At 42.3% G+C, this 26,734-nt stretch overlaps 1 protein-coding gene across 1 annotated transcript; it reads right to left on the reverse strand.

Moving 5' to 3' along the window:
- On the reverse strand, window positions 1–26,426 carry slc4a8 (solute carrier family 4 member 8). Its single transcript, XM_035632389.2, has 25 exons — window positions 25,887–26,426; window positions 17,570–17,651; window positions 15,108–15,260; window positions 14,688–14,823; window positions 13,590–13,750; window positions 11,410–11,586; window positions 10,799–10,881; window positions 10,139–10,296; window positions 9,951–10,038; window positions 9,682–9,828; window positions 9,432–9,532; window positions 8,153–8,327; window positions 7,882–8,015; window positions 7,499–7,744; window positions 7,202–7,307; window positions 6,738–6,899; window positions 6,535–6,648; window positions 6,285–6,446; window positions 5,952–6,203; window positions 5,761–5,829; window positions 5,191–5,364; window positions 4,978–5,109; window positions 4,789–4,892; window positions 4,446–4,551; window positions 1–4,256 (listed from the first exon to the last, which is right to left on the reverse strand). Exons 1-25 carry the CDS (start codon window positions 25,923–25,925, stop codon window positions 4,251–4,253), a joined length of 3,267 nt encoding a protein of 1,088 aa, XP_035488282.2. The 5' UTR covers window positions 25,926–26,426; the 3' UTR covers window positions 1–4,250.
- Window positions 26,427–26,734: the final 308 nt, after the last annotated feature.

Here is a 26,734-nt window from a genome sequence, read left to right on the forward strand (position 1 = left end):
TTTCAACTGTAATGATTTATTCACCATTCTTCATTAATCAAAACTTAAATGACATTCATATAAAACATGTGAAAGTATTTTGCTCCAGACTAATCATCCAGTGGTTCAAGAGACATTGCTCTTGCTATACGGCTCAGAGACCAAAAGATTAAGGTTACAGAAGTCCAGATGCTCTTCTCCCTGAAATATCGTCCTTCTAACATCTTTCTCTCTCATCCTTTTGCTGTTCAGTCACCTTGTACTTGAAACAGATAGTTTTGTCTCATATTCATTGGAGGGACATCACGTATATCTACACACAAAAATGAAGTTGGCATGTATTAAGGAGGACATTTACAACACGCATATCTTGCTGTATTTTTATGTAACAAAGAAATGGTTAAAATCTCCCAAATGGGACACAGTAGGTATTCATTTCTATTTTACGGCCTGCGCCTCATTGCCGACTTTTATGAGGTTTTTGGTCAGATGAAAGGTGATCAAAGGTCAACATGATCAGCACGACAGGAAATGGTTTTCTATGACAGGCACATATATATATATATATATATATTTATATATATACTCACACACACTGAAATTGATGACCTTTCTCGGTCACATGTATATACTGAAGGCGTTTTACTTTAAGTTTATTACACATTCAAACACTGTTTACATTAATGAGTAGAAATTGAACTTTAAGACACGTTGCTCATTAAAATCACAAATTACAATCACTAAATTCATGATTTATTACAACATATCTATGGTCATTGACACTAGATGTTTAAAAGTGTTTTCAACAATTTAGTCTGGTCCAATATGGAAGTGTTTTTCTGTTCCTCCTCAATTTCCACAGCATTATTTAGGCTACTCTTTGCACTCACCGGTGTTTCTGTGAATATATATTTACACCATGAATAATATTTAGTCATGTTGTTCCACAGTTAAGTTATGGGCCCTCAGACGTATGAAGACACACATTCAAAAGTATGAGAGAGTTAAAGCCAAAATACGTGACAGCAAACACCCTGTATGAAACTTTCATTCATGTCTCTGGAGGTTTGACTGCATGTGGTGTTACAGTGATAGATTACTGTGTTTGTGTACTTTGCTTCAAAGTCACTTGAATAGAATTGAGGTGGAATCTGTTAGGAAACCTTGAGAATGATTATACTGTATATAAAACAATTCACTAAATGATATCTAATTAGACAGTAAAACAAGGAGATAATAGATTTTAAACATCAGTTAATGACTACATCAATTAATGGATGAGATATTTTAAATGCATCAATTTTGAAATAGATGACTTTATAAAATCACAGAACACTTACTTTTGACTTCAAGGGGAGTCATTTGAGCTTTTCTTTTTATTCAAATTGATTAATTTAAAGAAAAACTATTACTCCTTTTATGACATGAAAAATCGAATTAATTGGTAATGAAATACATAAGTAGTCTATTCAATACACTCAGCCGTTTTTTCGGCTACAGCCTCACTTAACCTTGAATGAACTCTTGCATTCGCTAGTGTAAGATAGAAATTGCTGTGTAACTAACGTTACCAAGTAAGTTTATTAACTTGATTATTCTTGTTAATAGTCATTTTTATTTTGAGAAGTGTCAAGGTTCTCCAGGTCCTCCATCAAGGACAAACGAACGTGACAATGACAGTTATTAGACAAACTCCTGACGTCTGCCATCAGAGCTCTTTGCTCTCAATGTGATAACGACTTGTGGTGGTATTGATACATTCTTCGAAGCATTATTTACGTGGTTCATTACTCAGCCTTGCTCTTAGCTCACTTAGCTTTATACAGTATATACAGAAAGTAATGAGAGCATGAATTTTATTTCTAAAAATAAATAACTATAATAAATCATTGTAAAATCATTTCATTTCTTAATATATCTCTGGAAAATAAAATATATCACAAAGGCCTTATCTACAGAAAGTGCAAATAAAGTTATTGGTAATTATTGAAGATCATTCTTTCACACCATAATCCCTGTGCTCCCTTTGGCTTCTCCAAGCTTTGAGGTGAAACTCAAAATGTGGACCTTAAATCAAGTAAGAACAAGCATCAGATGTGACTCTGATAGTACAAAATGAGGGGGAGCGCACCACAGTAGAACCTTGTTTATCCAAATTGACATGTCTCTGAAGTCAGCACGAAGAATGCAATTGACAATGTCAAAATGTACATGTAAGGAAATTGTTTTTAGGCTTCAAATATCAGCCATCCTTCCACCCAGGCATGGATAAACAAGGTTGTACTGGTTAAAAAAAACTAAGGAACCTGATTAATAAAGAGTTGTGGTAGGTCAATTTGGGTTTCATATGGGGAGAATTATTGCTTAAAAGAAAATGGTGAACCATCACACACGCACGCACGCACACACGCACACACGCACACACACACACACACACAGTGCCTTGCATTAGCGTTCATGACCATGTATGAGGTAAAGAAATAAGTCACTGTACCAACACATTACACATCACAATCATATGGTTGAAAAACCTCCATCCTACACATTCAACATCCATCAAGAAAAATATTACACCTCAAAAAACACAAGTTATTGATGCCACTACTTCAACTGAAGTGGGTCTTCTAACATTTACAGTTTTCAGTTTACACCATCACACAGAACTGACACAAAGTTTTATGCCGCAAAACAGGATTTGTCTATGTATTACTGGAACTAAAATGGAATTTTAAAATCGACCAATATTTGGCATGTCACTAATTTTTTTTTTTTTAAATCACACTGGTGGCACATCATAAAAAGAGACTCTATGAGATTTAAGAAATGATGAGTAGCATACAAGGATTATTAAAAAGAACCTGGTTTGTTTTTAAAAGAGCATTTATACTCCAATATATAGCCCGGCTAAATGTACAGTCAAGAAGGAGAAACCTTGGTGTTGTTTCTAATGAACAGGTTGAAAGACTGGAGTAGAGCGGTTGTTGTTGTTGTTTTTGTTGTTGTTGTTTGTGTATGTGTGTATGTGTTCATGCAAGCTCTTCTAACTTTGTGAGGGCAAAAATAGAAGTGGGGGACATTAGTGTTCGTCCTCATATTACCCCCCACTGCATGTTTATTAGCTGCAATGAACTCAACCTTGTCCAGTCTTTAGTCTGTTCCCATTATACATAAGGGGTAGACAAAATAGCAGTTCAACAGCACCGCTAATTTCTGTTTCAACAAAAATGAAACAAAAGAAACTTCATGAAGGTATAGGATCTATTTCAGGGCTGTTGTGTTACAGTGCATAGTTTTAGCTTGGTGTACCTAATAAAATGGCAACTGGACACATTCCTGGTTTATTTCTGTGCTGGAGATCAGTTTACAGCTTTGGCTGTGGCTAGCTAAAGGAGTGGGAAAAAAAAATTATCTAGAGAAGAAGAATTTTGTCAGTCAAATTAGATCTGGCTGTTCAATACTAATATTCAACTCTTCATGCCTTTTTTCATATGGCACTTTATTGAGCAACAAGATTTTTTAATGCTGTACAATGACTGGCTGTCTCTAGATTGCAATATCAGAGTCAGTCTCACGGCTTTACACTAGTTAATTAAAAGGGAGCTGATAGAAGAGGTGGTCACTCACAGGTCTTGAGGTTTCATCCTTTATATCAACCTTCAACCTGATAACTAAGATGGAGAGCCAAAGGCATGTTCACTGATCAGCAGTTGTCATGAAAGATTTTCTCCCTCCCTGTCTAGTTTAGTGACTGAAGCAGCAGATGATGATGGTTGACATCATCATGTGTAGTAGGCCACGAGTCAATTAAGACTGTGATTGGGACTAACCACTGTTGGCGAGGTTAGAATGAGAATGAAGTCCCAAGCCTTGATAATAATGATGGGTAAGTTGGCTGAGTTTCAGGCTAGTTTGTGGCCATGGAGTCAGACGGATCAGTGCTAGCATTGGTTTTAATTTTAGGATTTTGGTTTGGGGAAATAAGATTTTTAAATAGCATGTATAAATATACCCAGTCCTCACAAAGCTAAAAGAAAGTGCAAGCATGTGTCTATCTGTATGTGTAAAGCACCCTTGTCTCTGAGTGTTTGTGGACTGTGTTGCGGGTAGCTGGTACATATCACTGAGACTCGCTTCTCTAAGCACTGAAGAGGCTGACAAACGAGCCAGCCAAATCGCAGCATCCTGAGGATGCTCCAGAACTACAGTCAAATGGCACCGTCAAGTCTGCCCAGACTCTGGACCTCCTTTACTCGTCTATGAACGTGATCCCTTCAATCCTGCGGAGAAAGCATACAAAAACCCAAGGTCACGACAACACAGAGTGCAATTCACCTGCAATTTGCAATCAAGAGTTAACCTGGAGTGACAACTGGAAGCACAACAGAGGCGAGTGACCACAGTGGAGGAGGAATAATTTCATAATGTGAGGAGGAGGAGAGAGAGAGAGAGAGAGGGTATGGCCTTGCCTTCTTAGCAGCCACAGGACGAGAGTCCCTTTGATTGGAGTTGAGGGATTTCCACACAGTGGTTTTAGACATTTCATCAGATATGTTAATGTCAGAGGGGTCACACCTGAGGAGCGAGGAGAGGAGAAGGCCGGTAAGATCAGAGCAGACGGGGAGGGAGGAGGGTGAGATGGGGTTTAGGGAGAGCTCTCAGAGTCAGGAAGTTAGTACTCACAAGGTGTACAGACCACCACACATAGAATAAGGCCAGCACCCATATAGATCGACAAGGAGGTGAAATATTTCTCTAATCTTACCACTCTGATCATTCCTTGTGTGTTACATGTACAGTTTGTGTACTCACCTGGGGTCATGTGCTTTTATGGTCTGAACAGGCTTGTTGCTCTCCAGTTGGATCTGAACAGCAGTTGTATCTTCCGGCATTGCAGTGAGCATAACCTGTGATTCCTGAAAGACACGCGCGCAATAAAAAATGTGAAGTCAATATGTACAAATTTGTCTATTTTCATCAGCATCTAAAGATTTAGAGTACCTCTTCTATCTTTTTGGAGGCATCATCGAGATTTTTTTTCTTCCATTCAGGCATCAAATCATCCAGGTAGCTTAGCTCTCGATTAGAGAAGCACAAGTCCAGCAGTTTGCGGATGAAAACCAGAGCCAGCACCTGCAGGGACACAGAGGTGCTGTGACTTAAATGGAAGACATGGAGAGAGAATGGGATGGAGACAGTATGTGGTCAGCTCACCATCATGGGGAAGACAATGGCCGCAGGTGAAGTCTTGATGACCCAGAGCAGCACCAGACAGGTGAGCTGGGTGACGGTGAACAGGTGAACCTTCCTCAAGGGGACGTGGCGCAGGTAGATGAAGTCTGGCTGGTGCTTCGCTGGCATGCCAAACAGTTTCAGGCGGTCGAAGAACTGAGAAGTGATGAAGACGAGTGCAGGGGGAAGGGAAGGGACAGAGCGAGAGAGAGAGATGTTGATGAATGTGGCAAGAGAAGGGAGGTGATTAAGAATGACAAGTTTAGTTAGATAGTTTTGACAATTAAGTGTGAGGCCTCATTGAATAGCAACTGACTTAATGAGATCAGGAAAGGGCATGACAGAGACAGACAAATTATTGAGAGGCTAGGACGGTGAGGCCAAGAGGAAACTCCCAAACATTCAGTATTTGAATGAAGTATAAATAGAAATACAAGGCATCTTACAATTTGAATGCTTCAATGATTGAAATTTTATTTGAACCCCCATTGACATTCCACTTCAAGGATGTTGTTTCTGTGACATATTCATAAATGTCAGATTGCATGTTACCTGGATGCCTTTCAATGAAGAGACTCCCATGTAAAGGAAAACACCATACAACACTGGCATAGGAATGTACTGAAAAAAAAGAAAGAATCTACATTAATGAACTTTAGTAACATCATAGTTTCATGCTCTCACTCCACTGATTCAATGTCCCCGCCAGAAGGGAGCAGCATTGTATAGCTTGTTTGACTAACCTGCAGGGCTCCAGTCATGAATACAGAGCAGCCCATGAGCAGGAAGATGACGAGGCCAGTGAGCCTCTGTTCTCTAATGCCCAGGAAGCGAGGCTGCTCCCCGGGAGCCGAGCTCTCGGACTCCAGCTTCAGGCTGTTGACGTGAGAGATGGACAGGACCGTGGCTGCTACGAACCAGGGCAAGCCCATGATGGAGCACACCGCCAGCATCACCCCTACCATCAGCAGGTCCAGGTGGTACCCGCAGCCCTTCTACAAAACACAAAGGAAAGATACGGGTTCACAGGACAGCCGTGTGCTACCTAGGATCGGAATTTTCAAGATGCTATTAACCAGTAGTTTGTGCTCTTTGCGGTTGATGATGACGGCAGTTATCTGCTGATCCATGAAGATAAGGATGGTGCAGAGAAGCGCAGGAATGGATGCAGCCAGTACCGTCCACCAAGGGTTACGTCCTATTGGATTGATCAGCCAACCTCGATCGTCTCTGGTGGGCTGGAGGGACACATCCCACTGGAGTCAGGCCATGATTCAATAGTACATTCATATGAAGGTCCATATTATTATACATTTTTCTCCCTACCTGGAATTTGCTGGGCACCTTCAACTTCTGGGTGGGTACTCCAATGACATAGTCAAGCAGAACCATGAGGACAATGGTGAGGAACACTGCAAAGTCACTGATCATGGAGCGTACCTGGGCATGGGTTATAACAACACTCACACTGTCAGTATTGCCAGTGTTTAGGATCGCCGTACCTCAGTGAGCAGTCAGTGTTTGATTACCTTGGTGGGGAAATAACGACTTGTCTTGAATTGCTTGAGAAAGGCAGACATGAAGAAGGTCAAGAAGAACAAGATGGTTGACCAAAAGAGAACATCTGGGGTGTAGGGGCCATGGTGGCCGCATGCCGTGCCAACAAATTGGCCCTGCAGACTGATACACTCCTGTAGAGATTCACGGAGGAGAAATTTAAAAGTCTGTTTTATCTAAATGACCTGGCAGGCAGGTCTACAAAGCAAAAAGCAAGAACACAAAATGCAAGAAAAACATATGGTGTGCTCAGTTATACACAGGTCCTTGAGAGAGGTTAGCTGCTCAAGGGAAGGTGAGGGGTTAGATAAATGTTAACAAAGGTACACAGTCTGGGGGGAAATGCAGCGTACATGCAATCATGTGAAAGATATACTGACATCAGGAGTCATAAGGAGTGTGTGAGTGTGTGTTTGTTTTCACGTAGCTGCGTTACCTTGACAGTAAGGTTGGCCCATGGTACAGCAGACGCTGTGATGTTTCCTTCACTCCACAGCGCTAATGTTTTATTACTGGGATTATCAGGTTCGGCACACCTACAGCTACACAGACGGAGGCACACAGACAAAAATCAGTGTATGTTGGGCGACTAAATAAGGCCAGAAAGAACTGAAACTTTCAGAAGAGATCAGGTTATAGAGACAGAAAACACAGTGAACAATGAACAATAAAACAAAAATCGACCAGGTGAACAAGCAGATTAAACCAGTAAGGTGAATATGAAGGCACTCACTATGCCAGTGTGAGCTTGTCCAGATCACTTTGTACGTTGAAGGGGTAGAGTTCTCCCAGGTGGAATAGCTTCTCCAAGGCCTCGTAGATGAAGATGAGGCAGATGAGGGCGGCAAAGGCCTCCTCTGTGAACCGAGTGATATAGCACACCAGGGAGCTCGCATCCGTGGCAACCAAAATCAAACACAGCAGGGCCGTCCACAGGCCGATGCAGGTCCTCAGCGAAAGGTAGGACAGGTCGTAGTCCCTGAAACGACAAGGGAAGGAAATGGAAAGAGAGGGAAGAGAAGGGAGGGGGAATGAAAGAGATCATTGTTTAGCAAAAAAGAATCTCAGGGTCATGATAAAAAAACAACCCACAGGTTTTTGCAATAGTGAACATACTTGCAGAACTTGAAGAGGATTTTCTCAAAAACCAGCACAGGACCTGTGCTGCCCAGAATAGTGAGAGGCTGACCAGCAAACAGAGAGTAGGCCACTCCAGTCATAGATGCCCCAAGTAAGGACTCAATGGCACTCTATGGAGAGATAATGGAAATACATAAAGTATGTCTTGTTTCCTATACAGGGTTCAATAACAATCGGTGTCTGTTCATGATGTTCTTTCACACTGCAGCATTGGGAGGACAGTATTTGAGAGTGAATGTGCTCTTACAATGCGTCCCTCTGTCGCCTCCCCAAGCAGTCCTCCGAAGGTGATGACAGGAGACATGCAGGCACAGTAGAGAAAGAGGAAAGAGGCAACACACTGGAGGTTCAGGCCGTCTTTATAGTCACCCAGATAGAAGGGAGCTTTCCTTTTGATGTCCAGGATCAGACCACCAAACAACCTGACCACACACGAGGAAAGAAGGGTGATGCTGAAGTTTACACAACAAGGATGTTATGCCAAGTTGACACATTACGGACGTTACATGATAATTTGACATTTGCCGGCATTAAAACTGCGCCGAGTATGTATAAAAGCATTTGCATTGGTTAATTTTAGCAACTGTTCTACTCCCGACAAAAACTGCCATTCATCCTTTTTTCAGGGGTGGTGGCAATCTTCTTACCTCAGCTCTCGGCAAGAAAGTGAATGAGTGAATTTTTCACAATTTAAATGACTGCAATAATAGTGGGAAAACCCCCCAAAACAACCAGCCCTTTTCCATAAGGAGGCAATTTCAAAATGTCAAGAGATGACCAGCAGTCAAGCATAATTCAGAGTTAGCTCTGTAAAAAAGAACAATAGACTTTATTTAAGTCAATATGAAATTGATCCGACTTAGTTAACAGGTTAAAGAAAGTCATTAATGAGCCCCTTGCGTGGTGTGGGGACATTTTAAGATCAATGTTTCACTAAGGGGATAATGAAAGGCCCTACACAGTAAAAGTCTCCCCACATAATCACAGTAAGTATAATAAATTGGATTCATATAGCGCCTTTCAAGGCACCTGAGGCTGCTTTACAGAGTTTGCAAAATAAAAATAAAAACAATCCAAGAAAAGACAATAATAGTAGAGAAGCAGGGAATGATGTCACTATCGTCATAGGTGTATCCGATAACATTCCCAAGTCTCAACCTCAAGTCTTCCACCCCTTACTCTTTCAGAATTGTTTGAAGAAATGAAATTGAAAAAGGTTTTGGTGCGTTGTTGCTTTCAGCTCTTGACAAATCCAAATTTAGATTCTATGGCCCCAAGCAACTGGCAAACGTGTTGTGTATTAAACTCAGCCGAATGCAACACTTCCCTCTAGAAGCCCAACTGGTGCCTCCTCCATGTTTTTGCACAGACTGTTTTTATGACAGCATATCCTGATATTAACCATTTGTAGGGTACAACTGTTTGAATTTTGCCATTTTGAATCTGGCATCCATGTTTACCATGGGTTCGAATAAACAGTGCCGAAGCAAAAAAACTGTATAATAAACCGCCAGATGACAGCTTACCTTCCAGTTCTCTGCAGCTCTGGCCCATGGTGCTCAGCATGTAGCTCCTCCTCTACCTGGCAGGCTGAACCGTTCGGGACTCCTGGCTGCTTTCTCTTCTCCTGCAGACACCCAGTGGCAGAGGAAAAATTCAAACAATTGCTAATCACTTTACCTGTACAGCCACAGTTGCATTTATGGCAACAAATCAAAGTTGAAGCTAAAATTCAGACCTAAAAAAGCAAGTATCTGCGTCGTCGTAGCTGTGTACCTGAGAGGGGACGTTCTTAGGAGGCTCGATGCGGATGGAGGGGTCCCACTCTCCTGGCGGCAGGACAGTCACCTGGTCCAAGAATTCATCTATCCCTGCCAGCAGGTCACCTCTGTCTTTTGCCTTGTACGCTACATCATGGAAGATCTGGAGCAGAGGGAAGTGAAGGCCACAGGGAACTCAAGTGCCTCCCCTTTGCAAGACATGTTGACATTTCATTTGTACTCTGACGGTTTCTGACGCCACATTTTATCCGACAGAGCCCTCACCTCATCTGTCATGATGGTCGCCATTGAGCGTCCAATTTCATGGTACTGCTGAGCTTTTCCATCTGGGCCCAGGAGAATGAAGAGAAACCTGAAATTTGTCAGCAGACAAGTTTGAGCATGTAAATCGTTCCTGGATAGTTGAAGTGACATAATTTGACCGCTAAAATTGATCGAATCGAGCTGTCCACCTGGTAGGTATGGGCACCTCAGTGAGGCCGGTGAGCAGCACAGCGGGAGAGAGACGGACAAAGGCCACGATTGGCCTCTCAAGGAAGTCCAGCTCTCCCACTAACACATTCGAGGCCTCGGCTCCCTCTGGGATCTTCTTCATGAAGTGCAGATCCACCTGGTGAGACAAGGCAGATGCTACTATTGATTAAGATTACAATAGTAACCCAAAACATTACTGAATCCCTGCAGCAGAAAAGTCTACTATCTAACAGTTGTATGTAAAGCTCTGCCACTGCAGGTGCAGCCTATTGCAAGAGAAACTAGCAGTGCAAGGGATATTATACTGCACATTTATGCACCTATATGCGCCTACAACCTCAGGTGACAGATAATGGCAGAATGGAAGCTTTAACCTGTGTCCTATGTGGCCATGCTTCACAGTCTGCTGCTGTGGAATCCACTTTAAACAAATGTAGTCCCCCTGTTGTTTCATAGGGGGCACTATATGACCTGGTTGATTCTGGTGACAGCACAACAAACACTGATACACATCTCAATCAATGAGCTCAGTCAGAGCTGGTGGCACTGTATAACATTTTTTTGTTGCCTTCACAGCATCAACACATCTATCCACAGTCTGCATGAGAAACTGCCCTCAGCCGTGTGTGTTTGTTTACCTTGCTGAGGTCCACCGGAGGGTTGTCCTGTCCAGCACCGTTCTTCGCTGGTTCTGTAGCTGGAGGAAGCTGGGGAGATGTGGCTGTGTGAACAGAGAGAGAGAGAGAAAGAGAGAAACACACGCACAGAGAAAATCTCCGTCAGTACATGTATTTATTGGTCTGCCAGCCGCAAAGTGAAATAAACTATGAAGGCAGTAGATCTGCCCAGATGTCACCCATTCGCTCAGAAACATTCAAATGGCTTCTGGCAGTTTGTCCCTGAAAGTAAGTGTTGCTGTTAAGAGACTGGGTTTTTCTGTGTGTCTGTCTGTTACTTGCTTCTTTTATTCCCTTGTTTTTCTCCCTTCATGATTCTGATAAGAAACCTTAGGTATTCTTATAAGATCAGAGTTGTCAAAGTCAACTCCTACTTACATGATACTTATATGAGTTTACACTGATTCTGTAACATACAGCACGGAATTATAATGTTATTTCATGACACTGGATTGAATTTGAATTTAATTTCTGCCAGAAAAATGATTTGTAACAACTGTCTTGATGCTAAAAAAATCCTCTGACGGAGACCAGGCCACATCTGGTATGTATGTGTACATTTTGAAACCCACCTGTCAGATGGGGCTCTGACTGTTTGCGGGATCCCTCTGTGATGGATCGTACGATAGGCATCAGGTTCTTCTTCTTCTCGTTCTGGTGGTGGTGTCTCTTTAGTAGAGCCTCTCGCACCTTTATTCGCACGCTGTCGTCCAGCTCATGGGACGCCTCCTGGTGGTCCAGCACCATGTCTGCAACAAACGGACAAACCCATTAACACCTGCGTCAGAGTATGATCAGACTGTTTCAGGTCAGTGACATTAGACAGCCTTTATTTGCACACTATACATGTGTTTTGTATCTGACCAGAGCTTTAATCCACTGCTATTTATTTATAATTAATAAACTATGTAAACAAAAAAACTAGGTAATAAAGAATCCTCATGTTCAAACAATAAAACTTTCTTTGCTCTATGTAAAATAGTTTTTTCTCATTAATTGCTGCATTTAGAATGAATTTGCGACATCTGCTCAGACATATATGTCGATATGTAAAGACTCAGGGCAGAACAGAGGTTGTGTGTTGTAAAAGTCAGTATGTGTCCAACATGTATGATCATGTGGGACTGCAGACAATAATTTGCATCTCTCCATCTGTCTCAACACTTTTGCTCTCTCCTCCTTCCCCCAGTCTTTTCTTTATTTAATTTTTTTTCCTGACTTGCTGAGTCAGGACCTTTGCTTCTTTCCTTCCTTTCCTCCACGACAGTCAAGTAGACAGATACACTGCATTGCGTGCATTCATTCTGAGCACACATAAAGGCCAGTGCTAATGTGTTGAGGTCATGTTGACAGGGTCAGTGGCACGAAGGAGCCTGAAACTGAATCAAAACTAATGCAATGTAATGTCTAATGTAGCCTCCAGTCTTCACGGGATTGAGATGGATTGAGTTATTTATAATTGAGACTATAACCGCAGCTCCGCCTCCGCCACACTGCCAACTGACAGATGACCATAGATCCCTCATTTAATAACATCATTTCATGCTCAGAGAGCCGCTGAAAGCAGGCTACATTATTGTTTTTGCTCACACACTTTGCAGTTGTTGATTAACAATCTGTGATAGGATATCAGAGTTGTTAGTCAGACGTGTGGTGTGATATAAGTGTGCTGGCTTTAATGAATTATTTTTACACCAGGTTGAGGTATAGAGCAGGGAGCACGACCCTCAACTGTGAAATGTATACAGCAACAGTTTTTCTTACATAACATTGCATTAATTTTGCTGACGCTTTTGTCCAAAGTGGCTTTCAAGCATCGAAGCAGGTGGCATCAAGGGCCCACACTGGGTTGACCTGGAATCAAACCCCTACCTTCTGTACCAAAATCAACGGTGTAACCCACTAAGCTATAAGAGCTTTATCCAACCGTTGTTGGTTACCATTTGGAGTCCAGGTGCAGCTGGCAGGAGTCACATGGAGAAGAGAGGGATGTGTGTGTCATGTGTGCGTGCGTGTGTGTGTGTGTGTGTGTGTGTGTGCGTGTGTGTGCGTGCATGAATAATTCAGCCTGTGTATCTTTTTGTCCGAGGCTGTGGTTATTTTAACATTCATGGGCATACAGTATATGCCAACAGTGCGCGTGTTTGCATGCGAAGACAGATGTGTAGTTAAGCGCGTACTTTCATACAAATGACTCTGTTTTATCTTTGCCTAATTGTAGATTTTATGCAAATCCAGTTCAATAGAAGTTTGGACTTTGCACTGGACAAGTAACTGCTTGTTGTATAATGTTAAGATCACAAGGATCTATTCTGAAAGTCAGTAAGAATGTTTCTGTGACTTACAACTTGGGTTTTTGTGTGTCTGTTTGTGTGTTTCAGCGGCCATCACGTTGATGATGCTCCCCTCAGGTCTGTACAGAATGTGTGTTTCCTCTCTGAGGACATTAAATGGATTTGTAATGACATCCAGCGGCTGAGAAATTGAGTCTGTTTTATATCATGGATTTAGTTTTCACTTAAGGACAGGAGCAGTGACTTCACAGGGCAAGCAAGAGGAATATGGGAAAATATATATTTTTGAAATCATATAAGGATTTGAAACAGCAACACCGGTCACCAACACAACGATAAAAACGGGTTCATATAAAAGGTTCTGTAGAGTAATAAAATGACCCTGAGAGTTTCTTAAAAATAGCTGATCTCTCTCATACTGAGATGTTTTGTGGGTTAGCTGGAAAAAAAATTCTCACCGGCAATCTCTTCGATGCAGTCGGCGTGCATGTCAAGCAACACGCTGCCGTTGATGATGCAGCTGCGCAGCTCGAACAGGCTGTGGAGGGAGAGAGTGGCAACGTACGGCTTGCTCCACCTCTCCCCGCCGTCCTCCACGTCTTCCTCAAACTTCAGCCACCTGCAAGACATCAGTGTTCGTCACACTTCTTAAACTTCGTGGAGTATTATCATTTAACAATGAAGGCTACTTATCACATTTCTTACAACTTAAAAAAAAATCACTCTTAAATTCAAGGAGGGTTTAAAAGTAGATCTTGGATGACAGCAGTAAACGGACTCGAGCACAGAGCCTCTGATTTAAGCATAATTGCTAATGATTAATAATAAATTACAGAAGGCATGATGTTCAATTCAGCATTAGGTTGTTTTGACCTATTATAACCTCCACCAAGGAGGTTATATCTTCTTTTGTTGGTTGGTTGGAGAACAGATTCCAATAAACCTTGGTGGAATGTTACACCATTATTTTTAATACAACAACAATGTAGCTGGTATTCATTTTGTTTACAATCTTACTAAACCCTCCTAATTATATCTTTTCTCTGATGAGTGTTGTCTATCAGCAACAAAATGTATTTCCTTCATTGGTTTGCTTTTCTTCTTGTTTCTATTTCAGTCATATTTGTGGCGATGTGTGTTGTAAGTCCTGGTCTCTGACCTGCTAGTCCTACATAATAATAATCAAGTGATCACTTGACAGTTAACATGTTACTCCTGCACTTCACTGTATGTAGGAGTGCATTGCATGATACTCCTTGTATCAGTGAAAAAACACTTTCACTTCTACATTTGGTCTCAAGATGAAAAATTGCTTAATACAGGTCCAGAGCAGATGAGTGTAGATTAGATCTGTCTGTTATCACTGTCTCTAGAGCTTTTTGCCTGAAGCAAACATCCAATCTACAGAATTGATCCACTAAGCTTTAAAAGTATATCACTACATTGTACACTTCCCCTTTTCATAGCAGTACAGCTGTGGAGCTGCCGGGTTGCCGGGTTGTCAGCAACTTAATTGACAAACATTGTTGCCAGCAGCTCCCAGAGGAGATCCTGACCTGGCTGTTTCCTTCCACTCAGCATCCTTTCCATCCTTCACACAGATCTCATCCAGCTCAGTGAACAGCTCATGGGCCACATGTTCAGCATCCTCCTCGGTGCCCAGGATGAACTGGACCCTCTGGGAAGGCGTGTCTGAAGAAGGGAGAGGGTGTGAGGGAGGAGGCAGAGGGTGAAGTGTGGTCCTCATCAGAATTTTTTCATACACAATGCTGCCTACTATACTTTACATGCCTCTTGAATTACATCTGCGTCCACACAAAACATTCAGACCAAACAAACACACACACACACACACACACACACACACACACACACACGCAATACTGACTAGTTCCTGCTCTTTGGCAGCTAATTAGTGTGCTTGTCAATTTTAGCCGGGAGTCCTGTATGTGTGCATATGTGTGTGTGTGTGTTACCATGACTGGAGGGGGTTGTCTCAGTCCCTTCGCTTTGTTGTGTTGAGGTACTTCCTGCCCTTTTGTCCCTTTTGCGGTGGCGAGATCCGTGGGGCTTGTGGTGACGGTGGCTCTGCCTGGGCATCCGAACCCCCACAAACAGAGTCCTATGACCTGGTAAAGAGAAGAGAGGAGTCATTGTACTTTTATTACGGAGTAATGGTTCTATGCACTGTTATTTTGTCTTTCCGTCATATTTTGCTATGATATAATCATTATTGTCTTTTGTCACTCAGAAGTCCATTTACAGAGTCACTGTTCTACTACTGGACTGCACATGAGTCATGTAGTGCCATTACAGTTCATTTAACAAATACAGGACATTGAGAAAAAAAACAAATAACATAAACTCATCATGATCATATAAATGGCCATAACGGCTCTGGGGAGTTCAGTAACTGCATCTGGAGTGATAAAGGGGATGATGAAATGACTAGTGCTTAATTAATTATGATTCAAGGAAGAGATCCAATAAGACCAAAGAGGTTCATAAATAATGTTTTGTTTTTTTCCTGTGGCCTATTCTGTCTGTTTTGTCTTTTATTTCTCAGCCCAGTTCCCTGAAGAATGTCCCAGTTGCAGCAAAACAGATTTTTTAAATAAGTTTTTCTCTTTGGCCTTGAGAGCTTTTTTTTTTAAAATCTCATCAGCTCTTACATTTTTGGCTAAAAATTGACACCTACACCTAATTGAATCCAAGCATTTTAGAAACAAATCCTTTGGTAGTAGTGACCTGTCTTTATTTTCATATATTTTTCAGTTGTTGTTTGGCAGTTTTTAAAATACATGACCATATAATACATGTTCAAAAATGCTCTTTATAAGTAGACTACATGCAGTTCAGAACTCATTGGACATTTGCAGCATGACTTTCCTGTCATTGGTTTGCAGTGTTTGTGTACTTTTGTCCACTCACAAGTTAATTTCATCTGAGCCTTTTTGATCAGATCATTTAAAATCATGATAAGCTGAGGCTACATGAAGACAAAATCAAAATAAAAGAGAATGGGTCAGGGGAGGTAACTGCTGATGGAGCAGAGCAGAGCTGAATAGAGGTCTCTAGGCTCAGATGGTGAAGTAACTGAAAGTGACAGCCATTAAACTGAGGATTAGGTGTTTGGCTAAAGCGCCACGGGGAAAATTTGGGAATAACACTGTGCCTCCTGTCCCACATCAGCCTCAAAAACTGCCGTCTGTAGTTATCATCAGTGCCTTCAATGTTGACGGCAACATGCTGTGATAACAAGAGACTGCAGGCCTATGTGACACTGACAATAACTTTGTTTTATCTGAATATCAGAGTTCGTGTGTGTGTGTGTGTGTGTGTGTGTTTGCTTTTAACAAATATATATATTTGGGATGCAACAAGGATACAAAGTTACTGAGCTGCAGCGTTCCATCACTGAACATGTTATTATCCCATGAGGGGCATCTTAAAAGAACAGGTATTTTCCTTAATTAGGAGCATACTTTATACATAGTAGAATAAACATGTACTCAACGACATTTCAGCAGATTTTTTCACCCCACTCATTACAGTCAATATGATGGATGCAGTCCAGGTACAACTAACCGTTTATACATGCAAAATATCTGTTGAGCTAATAAGGTATGATTCATGGTTACAGTGTGAAGTGTTATTGTGTGGACTGCAGGAGTGAGGGTCATTGTGAACAGATTGCTCACTGGGTGCAAAGTGCACTATTCATTATTCATATGCCGTTGCCAAACCACACTTTGGAATAAATGTGATCAAATTTGTCATAGCTGAATAATAATAATGGAGCTCTGCAATGGAAATGCAGAAACGGGGGTCCTGGTGCCTTAAGTAAATGAGCCAAATCCCCAAAGAGAATGAATTCAAAGTCGATCAGTTCAACTGCACCATGGTTTGAAAGCATGCCCCTCCTCTGGCTCCTCTGGCCACCCGGAATCAGTGATGTAATAGCAGAACGTTTCACCTGCAGTGACATCACTGATTCAGGTATGGGCAGATGTGCAGCATGGCGGAAAATTCGAGACCTTAGAGCAGAGTGGCAGCTTTATTGCTGAATTATGTCTTGGGGTTGCCTTGAAAAAACAGATTGTCCCTGCAGTTGCCCCCTGTTATTTTCTCTGTCACACTGGCAATAAACTGAAACATTTAGCACAACCTCAAACATCTAAAATGTAATGTGAATTGATCGGGGGAATATGAGCAAACAATGAAAAAATGAGAAAATGTGCAAAAGTACCAATAAAACAACCATAACATGAAGTTGTAAAAAGAAACCATTCTTCAACTGTGGCAACAGCAATACATACTGTACAGGAATGAGAATGACACAAAAACCTGTCATCATAGGCATTAATCACATCCATAATGTACACACGAGGGCTTTATTCAGTTCAAGTTTTGGCCACTTTGTCCTTCTCTTACTCACCTTCTAGTTCCTCCTTCTCATAGTGGATGTTCAGCACAGAGCTGGTGCCTCCCTGGTCTACCACCACCTCCTCATCCGGCCTCTGATGAACACACACACACACACACACACACACACAAAGAGGGTGCATGTAAGGATAATGTTACCGTGATTAACACTGCAGACAGTGAGGTTCTCTGCCATCTGTTCCCAGCAGCAATATTGCTCTAAAGGAAATGTTCACCTTTGTAGGACACCTTCAGCTCTTGAAATAAAGCCTGAAAGGTCATTAAGTCCTGGAGTGTCACGTTACCAACAAGTTATGACACTGTAACAGAGCCACTAATTGGCAAAACTGACAAAAGCTCCACAACAATGAGCTTCAAATTCCAGACAGTCTATTCTCAGACTGTCTGGCACAGATGCACAGAAGAGGACAGGCACATACACATGCACAAACACGCACACGCACGGAAAGCAAACACAGTATGAGTCAGTTGGAGAATGTGCTAGGCTCTTCAATCCAGGGGAAATCAAATCAGATCAAATTAGCAGAGTGCCACATCCAGCAGGACTGCTGCTGTTGGCAGACTGCTGCAGGATGATACTGGGTGTCACTATCCCGGGACAAGGCTTTCTCAGAAACAGCACTGTTTGCTCGTGTGCCTGCAGCTCTATACGTTATTCAAGGTGATGTATATATCCTGGGATAATGAGGGCAGAGGGCGGCAGAAACCTTCACAACGGCACGGGAATTGCTGTTCTTCTGCATGTTCTTTACTTACATCATCTCACTTTCATTCCTCAGCACAAGTGGATGCAACAATAAATCTTTGATTTCTAATTTCTGAGAGCCTCAGTCAGAGTCAGACATAAATTAAACCTTTGACACAGGTGTAGGATAATAGTCATTGTCACCTGGATGCCAAATGCTACAGATGTGATCGTATATTTGTACGTAACAACCAGTTTGAGCAACTTTAAATAAATCAATAACTAAAATCTATACATAAATACAAATGGATGAGGGCTTCCTGCCTACAGGGGTCTTTGACTAATCTTTAACTGAACACATACACACACACACACACACACACACACACACACACACACACACACACACACACGGGTATATAAATGCAACTCGCTAACAGATGCCTCCATCCCCTCTATATGAGCATGTGATCTGTATATAATGGACATGTTTTTATGACTGTGTGAGGTGGAGGAAGGGGGATGCAGAACTGGCAGGTACATCTTCTTGGGAAACTGACACCCAGTCTAAAGAAATGGCAAATTGCTGGAATAAAAATGTATTTGTTTGTAGATTAAATATTTGTCATGACTAATTACAGATTACAGGATTACAGAAGAGCAACACATGAGAGAGTTATTGCTCAGTCACTCTGGAACTCGGAGCAGGGCTGTGATCATTTAGTTGGTTAATATCTAAATATACTTAAACAAGGAAGATGGGAGACTAAGCATTAACTTAACCTACAGTGTTTAGTGAATAAAGGATGATACTCAGCAGGATGTGTCTCTGTATGTTTAAGTTTTCAACAGTACATGTACGAATGAATGATGACGGCACAGTTTTTGGTGAAAACTCAGGGGCAAACACTGAAGAAGTCATGCAGTCGTTTACTGTAATTAGTAATTCCATTATCCAGCGGGCAGCGAATGCAGCGCACACTGTGGCCTGGGCTTCTACATGATTGGCCACAGAGGCAAAAGAAATTGCGTTTGTATTTGATGAAGTGGAAATTAAAATGTCTTGGTCTGTCAGAGCAGCGTGTAGGCCTAGGATTCTCATTTATCCTGGTGAAATATGGTTTATCTAATGGGAGACATATATCCTATTAATGAAAATGACAGGTCCCTTTATTAAAGCACGTTTGCACTAAAGTACTCTGTGTGTTTTACTGTATGGTGTGTGTGTGCGTATGGAGGAAGTGCGAGCAGTGATGTAGTTCTCCTCGGGTCTGGCTGATCAAACACTACGCATTAATATTGAAATAAAAAAATAACCACTTTTTAATCACTCTTTCTTCATGCAGTTATGAAATGTGATAAATGGGGATAGTGTGACGAAAGACCCAAAGCTGTTTTTTTTAATCTTCTGCCTCTTTCCTTTAGCCTCTCAGTACTGCTATAATCAGAACAGCTAAGCGTATGAGCAGAAGATTGTGATAAGAAAAAAGAAACTAATTAATATGCGGTACAGCAAGATAAATGTCTTACCTTATTAAATTCAAAAGTTCAAATCCAAATCTGAAAAGCTTTCCGTTATGTTTTCATGACCGTCCCGCTGCGAATGGCTCAGGCAGCTATTTATGATTCACACAATAGTGGAAAACAGATTTGGGATCCCAAGACATCCACTTAATTCTCAGGTGTGGGTGGCCTGGCACTGCTTCGCCGCCTCCTCTCACACGCTCTCCACCGAACCAGCACAGAGGGATTTCTCTCTGTTTGCATGACTGAGCATGTCGTTATCCCAAGACAATTCTGTCATTTTGAAGAATAGGGCCACTCCATTAGGAAGTCACGCTTGGGCCAAGCACAGAATGTGACTCGTGGGTTTATAATGATGTTTGTACAAGGGGTGAAAGTGGTTTATCCAGTAAGAAAGGCACTTAACCGGCAACAGGGGCCGTTTTGTGCTCATTGTGACTGCAACATGGGAGTAGATGTTTCGTGTTTATTTGGAAAAATACCCATAATACCCATACCCATTTATTTATTAAAGGCAATGGATCGTGCAAGAAAGATAATGGACTGACTTCAAGCACCAGAGTATCCAAGTCATTGCAACAGGCATTAGTTTTATACACACACAAACACACACACACACACACACACACACACACACACACACACACACACACACACACACACACACACACACACACACACACACACACACACACACACACACACACACTGTTATCAGTCGTGGCAGCTGTGGCTGGTGAATTAGGGCTTCCGTGCAGTGTGTGGGTTCGGGCTCAGGCTGGAGGCAGTCGGCTCCATTAGAACTGGAGCTTCACAACACAAACACAGAAACACAACAAGAAAGAAAAGAGAGGAGAGAGAGTCTAAAAGCTTTTTGTCCCAGGAAACCATCAGATCATCAATTAGTTTGCATCCATTTGACACACACACACACACACACACACACACACACACACACACACACACACACACACACACACACACACGAGAGCGAGAGAGAGAATTCAATAACTAAAACTAGAGTGGGTGAAATAGTGTTTCAGAGAATGGCATGACAGAAAGAAAATCTTCTTTTTGGTCACATTTTGTGGGCGACAGATCAGAATATTATATTGTACACACACGCCATGATTATGCTGTTCCCTCTACGGAGTCCTTGCTCTTCATAACACAATGTGACCCACCGCCTGCAGTCTTTTCTGATTACAGATCAGTAGTAAGAGCGTGCCCTTTTGGCACCTTCATGCAGGTATGTGTTTTTTCAGCAGGTTAATGGGTACCTGTCATTCGCAACTCACCTCTCTTGAGATACACAAAGTGCTTCCGCTAATTAAAAAAGCTCACATGGCACTTAAAGTTTTGCCTGCCCGCTCTCTCTCTCTCTCTCTGCGGGGGAGCACATCTGTGACCCTGTGTGCATGTTTTTTTTCCCACTGACAGGGCAGGTCGTTTGTGTTTAGCCGCCTGCATCTATATCCTGGCAACCGTCCCTTGTTCTTAAATCTTGTCCTCAAGCTTTGAATCGGTCACAGTGCTTCAAAAGGGTTTATGACTCAGAAATAATTTTCCACACAGATTACTGCCACCGCAGTATAGGAGCGGTTCACAGCTAGCCCCAAAATGGCTGCCTGTCCTTGAGTTCCTGTCCTTTACCAGCATATTAGTGGTAACCACCTATGGGAATCTCATGATGCTGCCTTGTGGCTGGTTATGAAAGAAGAGGAAGCACATGATTGATGCCAAGTTTTCCTGTAGTAGCACAAATATTTGAAGTCCAACAGATTCAGTTTGAGCCTCCAGATTATTCCAAGATGATGTTGATGAATTCCATTCCATTCTTTTTGACATTCCATTCATTTAGCCGACGCTTTTTGTCCAAAGCGACTTACAAACAGGGGATTCAACGATGAAGCTATTACCCAAAAAGGGCAAGAATCATGGGAGTACATATTTTAGTTATTTTTTTAATGATTTAATGAGGATGAATGTTTTGTGTGACACACTCTCTTTTTTTATTGACAATAAAGTCATGTTACATAAAATAATCCTTCAACTCATTATTGTTTGGCCCTTCTTGCATATTCACATGATTCTAGAGCCTCAGCATGTAAAAGACAAAAATAGAGAGATGCTATCACTCGCCTACGCTTGATAACCAAACAAATACTGGATGCGTTTGCTGGCAGGGCAGATTGTCCCAGAATGATGTTAGATTCCCAGAGCAGAACTGAGTAGTGCAATCTCACAGTGTCCTACTTATGACACTGATAAACCTCCCTTTGATGCAGAGAATTCACTAAAAGAACACAAAGTTGCTTTCTGACCTCAGTCTTTCCCCACTCCATTTAGGGGCTTGATTTCCTTTCCTCGTTTGCTGAGTTCAGGACTTGGACGGCCACGAAAACCAAATCGAGAAATTTTTGTCAGTGCGAGTTAGAGACGTTTTGTGATTGTTGTACTTTATGATTTTTCTTGGCAACGAATTCAGGCAAAATCAGATGTGCAGCACATTGGAAAAAAAACATTGAACATCATCCTGAACAAATAGAGCAGCAATGATTCTCCTGACCGAGCAGGCCAATCAATGTGCTGCACAACATTGCCCTCTAACTTCATCAGGACTGAGCGTAGCTTCAGAGGAACGAGGTCCTGCCGGTTACTGTAAAGAGTCCAGAGATCCATCACGGACACTGAATGATCTTTTTGTGTAAGCACAGATTGTTGTTGTAAGGAAGACGTTTGCTCTGTATAAGTATAATAACTACGTCACCTGTGAGAAGAACAGTCTGGTAGATTCATAAAAGTGCATCCAACGATTCGGCATCACAGCTTTCACGACTTTCGAGTCTTTCCATGTGTCTGTGTGACTTGTTGCAATGACCTCGCCCTCTCACAAAACACTTGTTGAACGTTTCTCGAGAGGCAACTTTAAGTATTCCTCTAGTGTTTCTCTCAAAGTCTAGCATTTTGTTTTTTATCTGCCCACGCAACCACCACCTCTCTCCTCCCCTCACCAGAAGCCCCCTGAGCTGATAGGAGGGAGACAGAACACTGGGCCTGTCACCTCCAGACTGTCCGTGACCCGGGGGCCGGCCACGGCCGCAGGCGAGCGCTGCCCCTTCATGGCATCGCACCATCACCAATGTGGCATGGACACACATGTGACAGTGCTTCACTCTGAGGATTGGTTGACACGAGCGCTTCAAAGGAAGAGGTAGTGGTGAAAGGGTGAGATAGGCTGGTGGAGATAGGATGACAGCGGCAGCTGTTTTGACTGCTCCCTCCCACGGCTCGCATGAGTCATACACACCTTGATCAACACCACACATACAAGTCTGCCGCTCGACAGCCTTCACTGTCTAATTCTTTTCTTTCTAGGAAGATTGGTGTGGCCTTATACTGGAATATAATTAAAACTGCAGTTAATTATGACAATAAAGAGGAAAAGTAAATTAAATAAATGGGCTAAAGTCTTGAATGTGTGAGTTGCAGTGATTCCCAGTCATCGTGCCACATGATGTGGACTTGCTGTTCCTCGAGGACGTTTTCCACCTACTCATTCCACTGATGGTTTGGGAGTTTGAAACTCTCTGTGTGCTTTCAAACTAAATTAGTCTCATTGGCTTTGGGTGTGCTGCAGTACTGTAACGTTTTTAAACATGACGTGGTGCATTGAGTACTGTGATAAAAGTGATAAAAACCAAAGATATGGAAGAATCGTAACAGTCTCGTCTTCATGGGACATAAAGCTGAGGCAAATTTATGATGCCTGGTGACAAAAATATTATACTATTATCATTTTAAAATTAGAAACAATTGAGAGCTGGAGTCTCTCAAATGTGCAACAATATAAATATATAATTTTTCCAAACTTTCAGATCACATTCTTGAAAACACATCAAATCAGTGTGTGTGTGGTGGCTCTTCTCACTTGATTAGTTTGGCTCAGGAACAGGACAGTTATGTCACTGCACTTTTACTTTATTGTGTGCTTGGTTTTGTTGTTTGTTTTACCAGGGCTGATTGATTCCCAGGCATCTCTGTATCTAAGCATGAAGAGAGTCTGTGGTATGACTGAAGGCCTTAGTGCTTCTCTGTGCTCCAGTTATCAATCCAAAGCACTGTATTGACTGTCGCCTTGGCAGTTATGGTGGAGCTTCATAGCACTAAATGTGTAATCATTATTCCTCTTGGGTATTGTTCTATATACTCAGATTTGCTGCACTTGGACATCATATTCTCATCCTTCACCTTTTAGTTCGCTTGTAAATTATTGCTTATGTATTTGTTCCACCTAAACTCTATGATCACACACCTTCATCTTGGAAATGCTCATAAAACACAGATTTATATATTTCTTAACACTCTTAGATCTAACCCAGAGGTGAAAACTAAGTGCAGTATGAAAACTCAAGTTCAATTTGAGGTATTAAAATATGAATATGTCTTTTTTCAAGTTTTAGAACTGTGATATTTAATTTCAATCACATTTAAGATGCAACCCTAACCCTAACCCTATATCATACGTTTACCACAATATTTACAGTATATTTGCCTGTTAAACCCTAGATATAATACATACATTAAACCCAAAAATGTGAGCATTTGCTTGCCAGAGTTGAAACAACCAACAGAGGAGTAATCTGCAGATATTTCTGATTATGATTTAGATATTTTTCCTTCCCCGCTTTTCTAGTTAAATGTCATGCAAATTGAACACAATTTAGCTTTAGAAATGTGTGATGGGCACTTCACATTTAAGAGATAAATTCTGAAAATATACTTGTGTAGTAAAGAGGACCACTTGATTCACTAACAACATTAATGCTGCAAAAATGCTGCGTGCAAATGAAGACACCAATAATTTAGCACTGCGGAAAGGTCCCCTTCTACTTTTGATACCAAACTTTTGAGTAAAACCTTGAAAGCAAATCCCTTGCTGCCCCACTTATTGAACATGTTTACCTCTTCACATTGTTGTTTTTTACTGAAAGGATCTGAAAACCTATTCCAGCTCCTGGGACACATCAACGGTGCTTTGGCAAACATATCCAGTGACGGCCCCAACCCTAAAATTTACAGAAGTGAGGCTCCTTGGTAGTCCCCCCCCCCCCCCCCCCCCCCATATGTCTGGAAGCTGTCTAATCATGTGAGAGACTTACAAGCTCACCTCTGGTCTTCCTCCATCTGATCATAACTCATGATGACATGACTGTGACAGGGTGTAGGCTACATCATGTCCTTTAGGCTATGATACTGCCATATAGTGGCTACATAATCAAATAATAAAAAATATTTTTTTTTAAATGAAAAGCATCTCTAAACGGTGGCGTGCACTTGTCCTTGCTGGTTCCTCTCTGACCGAGACTCGAATGGTTCAGTCATCAACAGGACATCACGGATCCATTCTCCCCTCCAAACCTCGCCTCACCACAAACTGTGCGCCTCACGTCGCCAGCATCGTCTAATGAGGAACGACGCGTATGGTACATGGCGTCAAGGTCATTTGAGGGCAACTGGGGAAATAACACGCCGTCTCCGCGAGAGTCAACTGAAAATCCACCAAAACCCGACGGGACATTTTATTCCAAGCACACCCACATAGAAGCAGTTGCCGTTTTAACGAGTGTCCTACTTAAAACAACATGTTTCCGTATCGAATTGATAATCTTACAAGGATGCCGGTGTGGATCAGTCAAACATCTGGGACATCTCAGTGCATTGCAATGTGACGGAACCGCTGCACGTGTTTGCGCCTCAGAATAACAGAAGGATCAACAGCATCCTTTACGCATGCAGCAGCATCCTGCGGGGTGGGAGTCATAACTCAACTCAGCATCCCGGGGAAACATTGACTGAGACCTCTTCGAGATAACATGTGCAAAAAAAAGCAAGATGTGATCTGCATGGAGAAATGCAACAGTATCAAACGTACAGCTGATGTGAGAGTCCACAATTCGCAGCAGCAAATGATGAGTTTCTGCTGGAGCAGGGGACGTCAGGAGACAGTTACTGGAGCTCGAGTGCACAGTCTGGTCCGCGCGCAGTACTCGGCGCTGAAGCAACGCGCCATAGATCGCATGCGTAAAGGAGACTTTACCTGGTAGCTCAGGATGCTCTCGGGGTCGTGGACGGGCATGGTGCTCGTGGCCTCCGGGTTAACCTGCTCGGTCTCTGCGGGCTGCAGAGTTGAGACTCTCACGGGGTTGTGGCTCGGCGTCGCCGCGCCGTCTGAGGACGTCTTCTGGAGAAGCAGTCACGAGCTGGGCGCAGCAGCTGCCTGTGTTTCTGCAGACATGTTGAGGGCGAACACCTGCTCCAGCTGAGGAAAGACGGTGCAAGGGATCATTTTTTTGGCCCCTGTGTTATGATGATTTCTCGGCCGCACTTGCAGCTCCCCTCCCTCCCTCCCTCCCCGTCCTGGGCCGAGAGAGCAGGACGCGGAGAGCGTCACCGCGGCCGCAGCCAATCAGAGCGCAGGGAGCGCGACGCACTGCTGCTACCCAGCACAATAAAACCGAGACCATCATGAGGCTGTGGAGCTCGTTCACTCGAAACAGTGCTGCACTTCTTTCAGACACTGGATTTCACTCTACATCCTGAATTTAAAATGAATACAGCGATTCACTATGTACTGACAATCCAGAAAAAAAAACTCAGCATGTTTACTCTTTACGTATTTATTTTCTTTTAAAAGGCCACTGGTAGAAAAAGTAATAGGAACATGTACACGAGTACTGTTGCAGCACTACAAAACAAAAATACTCCATTGCAAGTGGACCTACAGCATGAAAAAGTTTTTAAAAAAAGTTTCAGGAGCAAAATATTCTTCAGCTGTCATGTTTTTTAAGGGTTTGTATCCTGTATAGGCTATATCACATTAAATTATTAATATTGATGGATTAACAATAAACCCATTTTAGACAATTGAACTACTGTAGCGTTGGG

The sequence above is a fragment of the Scophthalmus maximus genome, chromosome 6 (genome assembly GCF_022379125.1).
Source record: "Scophthalmus maximus strain ysfricsl-2021 chromosome 6, ASM2237912v1, whole genome shotgun sequence".
Taxonomy (NCBI): Eukaryota; Metazoa; Chordata; class Actinopteri; order Pleuronectiformes; family Scophthalmidae; genus Scophthalmus; species Scophthalmus maximus.